Source organism: Mizuhopecten yessoensis, unplaced genomic scaffold (assembly GCF_002113885.1).
Source record: "Mizuhopecten yessoensis strain PY_sf001 unplaced genomic scaffold, ASM211388v2 scaffold716219, whole genome shotgun sequence".
Lineage (NCBI taxonomy): Eukaryota > Metazoa > Mollusca > Bivalvia > Pectinida > Pectinidae > Mizuhopecten > Mizuhopecten yessoensis.
This window is the reverse complement of record NW_018480007.1, coordinates 320,636-327,932: the sequence shown is the minus strand read 5'-3', so window position 1 is coordinate 327,932 and position 7,297 is coordinate 320,636. Positions and strand designations below refer to the sequence as shown.

The 7,297-nt window shown below is 37.2% G+C and overlaps 1 protein-coding gene across 1 annotated transcript in view; it reads left to right on the top strand.

Annotated features, from left to right (window-relative positions):
* The first annotated feature begins 944 nt into the window (after positions 1-944).
* Positions 945-7,297, top strand: part of LOC110442151 (cytoplasmic phosphatidylinositol transfer protein 1-like) — a 12,135-nt gene continuing 5,782 nt past the window's right edge. The window contains exons 1-5 of the mRNA XM_021485619.1: positions 945-1,157; positions 2,422-2,493; positions 4,168-4,266; positions 4,732-4,791; positions 6,871-6,970. Of these exons, the coding sequence (XP_021341294.1) occupies positions 1,131-1,157; positions 2,422-2,493; positions 4,168-4,266; positions 4,732-4,791; positions 6,871-6,970 (358 nt within the window). The 5' untranslated portion in view covers positions 945-1,130. The remainder of the gene's footprint in view (positions 1,158-2,421; positions 2,494-4,167; positions 4,267-4,731; positions 4,792-6,870; positions 6,971-7,297) is intronic.

Sequence of the window (7,297 nt, the reverse complement as noted above, 5' to 3'; positions counted from 1 at the left end):
TGTATTATGTGACCTCTTGTTACGCACGTATACGTGTGGCGTGAGAGTAAAAATAAAACTTGTAAATTCATTCTGTTACGAACAGGTGATTGTTTACATATGTAATGATAAGCTAATATGCTCAAAGCCAATTAAATGAGGTTTATTAGCATTGAGATTTAGAGACTTTGATGTCAAACGTAGTAAGGTGCCTTAATTGAGTTTACAGGTTCCTGCTCTTTGGGTGGAGTAATGAATGTCAATTAAGCTATTATGTCACAACATAAACACTCGTTAGTAAGTAAAGGAGTACATATTGTCTACATAATCCTTAAACATCTGGTGCCAGACGGTGTGCTCTTTTTTCTCCCACTTTAAAAAAACCCCATAGAGGCAGTAATGTTGTGACAGCACTTCCTATCTATAACAACAACGTCAAGGGATTTTGTATAAATTCGTTCATGTCAACGAGATGATTGAACAATATTTTACTTAACGCGTTCAACTACTATATGTTAAAAGTTACCGCGCTAAATTTTACTATACATTGTATATCGCGTTATACCAATGAACACCACGTTGAAACTATTTCTCCCTTAACATTTATAGGTTTTCTTGATGATGATGATGTTGTTGATGATGGAGAAGATGAGGGTGATGATGAGGATGAGGATGATGTGTGCGAGTTAGTGTGAGTGTTCTTGATGATGATGTTGTTGATGATGATGAAGATGAGGATAATGAAGATGATGAGGATGATGTGTGCGAGTTAGTGTGAGTGTTCTTGATGATGAGGATGATGTGTGCGAGTCAGTGTGAGTGTCTTTGTCATCTGTAATTGCCATAAGTTGTAAAACTTCAGCAAATAAAGAACTTGTTTAACTTGGAATGTTAATAGCACTTGTAGTTGTATTGTGTACATGTACAGTTTTTAAAAAGTGTACATGTACACAAATGTCTTATATTGTAGTTGTTTTGTGTCGACTGCTATCGGCCATCGTATAGTATGAAGCTATATAAGATAACAAAAAAGGAAAAAAAATAAACTTAATAAACCTAATTACGTTCTCTGGGATTTCTTGTTCCTTTTAACCTAGCTTTCTTTTAATGATTTAATGATTAACCAACAGCTACAGAAAAGTTAACAAAGAATGGTGGGATGCATGTTTACAGAAGAGGTGATTATTTAGATATTTTTGTATGTACATGTAATAGAATGCCTAAACATTTGCACTGTTCCTACATACGTCTTACCTTCGTGATAAAAAGTTGTCTCATAACCTGTATGTCTGTTGTTTACCTTTTACAGAATATGAAATGTGTAATTTAAGATTTAGTGCAATGATTTGACCTACTTATTGAAAGCTGCGCACCATGTTGAGTCTGTAATATATATATAAAGATAATTATGCAACACGTACACACAGACAGTTGGTTTTAAATTACTTAAATGTAAATCTAAAGGGCCTTGACAACATAATAGGTTTTACCTCTTTACATCTTGCACAATCATGTAGTCAAGTCAGTTTTCTCAGATAATTATATTTTACATAATATCCACTTAGTTCTTCAGCTTTTAGTTTATCATAATATTCCTTTTAGAAAGGATTTACACATAAAACCCCCTATTTAGCTCTTGTCAAGTAGCTATATGGCTGCTAAACAAATTATGGATCCAGATTAAGTACACATTCAGTCTTCGGAATTCCAGGCAAATGGCCATGAGATTTTAGGCCTTATTTTCAAAAAGACCCTAAAAAACCTTGAAGTTGCTAGTAAAATTGTACTAACCCTGTCATAGGGGCCACACAAATGGTTGCTGAAAAGAAAAAGTTAACTAAAATGTTATTCATTATTATCCTTTGAATACAGTAACAGGTAGATATTCATCTCGCCTTACATAGTTATTGTTATTATCTGTCAACAATATGGCCCAGGGCATCAATTATTAGTCTTTTCCGTCTATCTGTCCATCTGGTGTCTATCAGGAAGGAATATATTTACCTACATTCAATCAGAACCAAATTTACTACAGTTGTTCCTGGAACCTGTTGTATATATATATATATATAGGGTTTAAAGCTATTGATGTTTGCTTGACTAGACCATGCAGTTTTAATAGGTTTAATTCTTTTGAACATTAGTCAGGCTAAACATGTTGGTACATTTTGTTATTGATATAAAACACCACAAAGACACATGAAAACAAGATGTAAGGAACACAGGGGCATGGTTCACTTAATTGATTGTGGGCATACATTGTCACAGGCACTTGGTTCACTGAGTTTAATCTGGAAATGTCTGGGCCTATGGTGTACAGTTCTTGTTTTACATGATAACATGTAACCAGTAACAGATTCTTTAAATTGTCTGTTCACTTGTGTGTTAGCAGTATCTAATGAAACAAATCTTGCAATGTGATCCACTTACGTTATCTTGCAGTGCTCATTTATGCCACTCTTTTCAATCTACATCGAGACAAAGTACAAAGACGACAATGGTTGTTCAGAAAATGTAAGTACACAGGCAATATGTCCAGAAATTATTGGAAAGTGTCTACAGGTATTCTGTGTAAGATACCATATATATGATAGGCTTGTTTACATGTTTTGAATAGTAAATGAGATTACCTGTTTACATGTGTTGTGTATAGTAAGTGTGATCACTTGTCTACAGATGTTCTGTATAGTAAGTGTGATCACTTGTTTGCATGTGTTCTGTGTACTAAGTGTGATAACCTGTTTACAGGTGTTCTGTATAGTAAGTGTGATCACATGTTTACAGATGTTCTGTCTAGTAAGTGTGATAACCTGTTTACAGGTATTTTGTGTAGTAAGAATGATTAACTGTTTACAGATGTTCTGTATAGTAAGTGTGATCACATGTTTACAGATGTTCTGTATAGTAAGTGTGATAACCTGCTTACAGTGTTTTGTATAGTAAGTGTGATCACATGTTTACAGGTGTTCTGTATAGTAAGTGTGATCACATGTTTACAGGTGTTCTGTGTAGTAAGTGTGATCACCTGTTTACAGTGTTTTGTATAGTAAGTGTGATAACCTGTTTACAGGTGTTCTGTATAGTAAGTTTGATAACCTGTTTACAGTGTTTTGTATAGTAAGTGTGATCACATGTTTACAGTGTTTTGTATAGTAAGTGTGATAACTTGTTTACAGGTGTTCCGTATAGTAAGAATGATTAACTGTTTACAGATGTTCTGTATAGTAAGTGTGATAACCTGTTTACAGGTATTCTGTGTAGCAAGTGTGATCACTTATTTACAGATGTTCTGTCTAGTTAGTGTGATTACCTGTTTACATGTGTTCTGTGTAGTAAGAGTGATAACTTGTTTACAGGTGTTCTGTATAGTAAGTGTGATAACCTGTTTACAGATGTTCTGTCTAGTAAGTGTGATAACCTATTTACAGGTGTTCTGTGTAGTAAGAGTGATAACTTGTTTACAGGTGTTCTGTGAAGTAAGTGTGATTACCTGTTTACAGGTGTTCTGTATAGTAAGTGTGATTACCTGTTTACATGTGTTTTGTGTAGTAAGTGTGATTACCTGTTTACAGGTGTTCTGTGTAGTAGGTGTGATTACCTGTCTACATGTGTTCTGTGTAGTAAGAGTGATAACCTGCTTACAGGTGTTCTGTATAGTAAGTATGATCACTTGTTTACATGTGTTTTGTGTAGTAAGTGTGAATTCCTGTTTACAGGTGTTCAGTATACATGTAGTAAGTGTGATTTCATGTTTACAGGTGTTCTGTGTAGTAAGTGTGATAACCTGTTTACAGGTGTTCTGTGTAGTAAGTGTGATAACCTGTTTACAGGTGTTCTGTATAGTAAGTGTGATCACTTGTTTACAGGTGTTCTGTCTAGTAAGTGTGATAACCTGTTTACAGGTGTTCTGTGTAGTAAGTGTGATTACTTGTTTACAGGTGTTCTGTATAGTAAGTGTGATTACCTGCTTACAGGTGTTCTGTAGAGTAAGTGTGACTTACTTACAGATGTTCTGTATAGTAAGTGTGATTACCTGTTTACATGTGTTTAGTGTAGTAAGTGTGATTACCTGTTTACAGGTGTTCTATATAGTAAGTGTGATTACCTGTTTACATGTATTATGTGTAGTAAGTGTTATTATCCATGTTAACAGGTGTTCCGTATAGTAAGTGTGATTACATTTGGCAGGTACTTGGTCTCAGTGAAGAGGAGCTTGAAGACCGTGAGGTAGAACATATTGACATTGCCTATGACGACATGGCTGACAAACATTACAAAGAATCAGAGGTTTGTATCTGAAATACGTAAATACTACATAATTATAATGTGACAGTGACTTTCAGTTGGAGAGTACATTTAAGAATGAAATTAATAGTTATATACGGGTCTTACTTCAATTGGCATTTATTCCATTTTACTGAAAATGAAGAAAATACAGGCGAATCAGCCAGGAAAAAATATACATAATTTAGTTCTACTAGTGAAAGAGTAGATCTTGCTGCAGGTATTGCCTTTTCTCTTTAGCATGGCAAGTTTGACATTAGTACCATGATACAATGGTAATTACATCTGACACCTGAAATATAGCCAATGCAGTATTGATTTCTGCAGACTGCCAGCTACATAGGTTGATTAGTATCAGTGATATAAGCTCATTATAAATACCATCATTACACTGAACATCCTTCTGCCAAACAGCTTTATCAATTCATTGAGTTATATAAGGGTGTCATGTTTTTCTTTTATTCTCAGGATCCGACACTATTCGTATCCAGAAAGACAGGAAGAGGGCAGCTGAAGAAGGAGTGGAAGGTAAGCTGGTGTGAGTTCATAGAGAGAAGATAGGCTTTTGTTAGGATTTGTATTAAGAAAGGTGGTTGCTGTTAGGATTTGTAATAAGAAAGTAGTCTGGTGTGTGTTTAAAAGAAGAAAGAAGGCTATTGATTTTGATTAGTAGTAAGAAGTAAGTAGGCTGGTGTGTGTTTGTAGAGAGAAAACTGGTGTGTTTTTAAAAGAAAATAGGCTGGTGTGGGTTTGTAAGGAGAAGGTAGGCTGGTATGTGTTTGTAAGACGAAGGTAGGCTGGTGTGTGTATTGTAAAGGAAAGGTAGGCTGGTGCGTGTATTGTAAGGGGAAGGTAGGCTGGTATGTGTTTGTAAGGAGAAGGTAGGCTGTTGTGTGTGTAAGGAGAAGATAGGCTGGTATGTGTTTGTAAGGAGAAGGTAGGCTGGTATGTGTTTGTAAGGAGAAGGTAGGCAGGTATGTGTATCGTAAGGAGAAGGTAGGCTGGTGTATGTATTGTTAGGAGAAGGTAGGATGGTTTGTGTTTGTAAGGACAAGATAGGCTGGTATGTGTTTGTAAGGAGAAGGTAGGCTGGTATGTGTATTGTAAGGAGAAGGTAGGCTGGTATGTGTATTGTAAGGAGAAGGTAGGCTGGTGTGGGTTTGTAAGGAAAAGATAGGCTGGTATGTGTTTGTAAGGAGAAGGTAGGCTTGTGTATGTATTGTTAGGAGAAGGTAGGATGGTATATGTATTGTAAGGAGAAGGTAGGCTGGTATGTGTATTGTAAGGAGAAGGTATACTGGTGTGGGTTTGTAAGGAAAAGGTAGGCAGCTGGTATGTGTGTGTTAGGAGAAGGTAGGCTGGTGTGTATTTGAAAAGGGAAGGTAGGCTGGTGTGTGTTTGTAAGGAAAAGGTAGGCTGGGGTGTGTACTGTAAGGAGAAGGTAGACTGGTATGTGTTTGTAAGGAGAAGGTGGGCTGGTATGTGTTTGTAAGAAGGTTGGCTGGTGTGTGTATTGGAAGGAGAAGGTAGGCTGGTGTGGGTTTGTAAGGAGAAGGTAGGCTGGTATGCGTTTGAAAGGAGAAGGTTGGCTGGTGTGTGTATTGGAAGGAGAAGGTAGGCTGGTATGTGTTTGTAAGGAGAAGGTAGGCTGGTATGTGTTTGTAAGGAGAAGGTAGGCTGGTATGTGTTTGTATGGAGAAGGTAGGCTGGTGTGTGTAGTGTAACGAGATGGTAGGCTGGTGTATGTTTGTAAGGGGAAGGTTGGCTGGTGTTGGTTTGTAATGAGAAGGTGGGCTGGTATGTGTTCGTAAGGAGAAGATAGGCTGGTGTGTGTATTGATTTATAGTGAGAAGGAATTCTGGTGTGTTAATGTGCAATGAGAAGTAAGGTTGATGCTCATAGGGAGATGTAGGGATGTTGTGAGAAGGTTGATGAGTGAGTTTGTAGGGAGAATTTACATTGGTGTAGGGTTTTGTATGGGGAAGGTAAGACAGCTGGTGATGGGGGTTTATAGGCCAAGGTAGTTTTAGCTGGGGTATGTATGTTGACTGATGTATCAGGGATTGCTTGGAATATTGATATAAATCTGTTGAGGAAGTGAATTATTTACCAGATATTGTGTACATGTATATACTGTACACTGTGAAATGTTTGCCTACTTTGCCATTAATTATTTTTTGCCATTTTCACCCATTTCGGTAAGGGCAATTTTATCATAAAAGCAAATATTAGTACCATTTATCGTCATTACATGTGAAGGGCTAAATTAACACTGGGCAAATATAGACTGTAATAGTGAGGGCAAATATAGACTGTAATAGTGAAGGGCAAATATAGACTGTAATAGTGAAGGGCAAATATAGACTGTAATAGTGAAGGGCAAATATAGACTGTAATAGTGAAGGGCAAATGTGAAGGGCAAATATAGACTGTTACAGTGGAGGGCAAATATTTTGCCTGGGTAACAGTTTTCAGGTATACAGTATGTAGGAATCTCTGGATGAGTAAGTGATTATTATGTGTTGTTTATGTATAGGAAGTATGTCTATATGCTTGTAATGAAATGTAAAGAATATAGGAGTATGTGATTACCTTGTATACCTGTAGGACTCTGTGAAGCCAGTGATGTGCTCCTACAAGGCTGTCAGGGTTAAGTTTGAGGTTTGGGGCCTACAGACAAAGATTGAAGCTTTTACCCACAGAGTAAGTATACCGTCCTCAAGCTAGGTTTACCTCAGTGAGCTAGGGGTACTTCAGTGAGCTGGGTTAACTCAGTGAGATAGGAGTACCTTGATGAATTAGGAGTACCTCAGCAAGCTAGGTATACCTCAGTGAGCTAGGGGTACTTCAGTGAGCAGGGTTAACTCAGTGAGATAGGAGTACCTTGATGAACTAGGAGTACCTCAGCAAGCTAGGTATACCTCAGTGAGTTAGAGGTACCTCAGTGAGCTAGGGGTACTTCAGTGAGCTGGGTTAACTCGGTGAGATAGGAGTACCTTGATGAACTAGGAGTACCTCAGCAAGCTAGGTATAC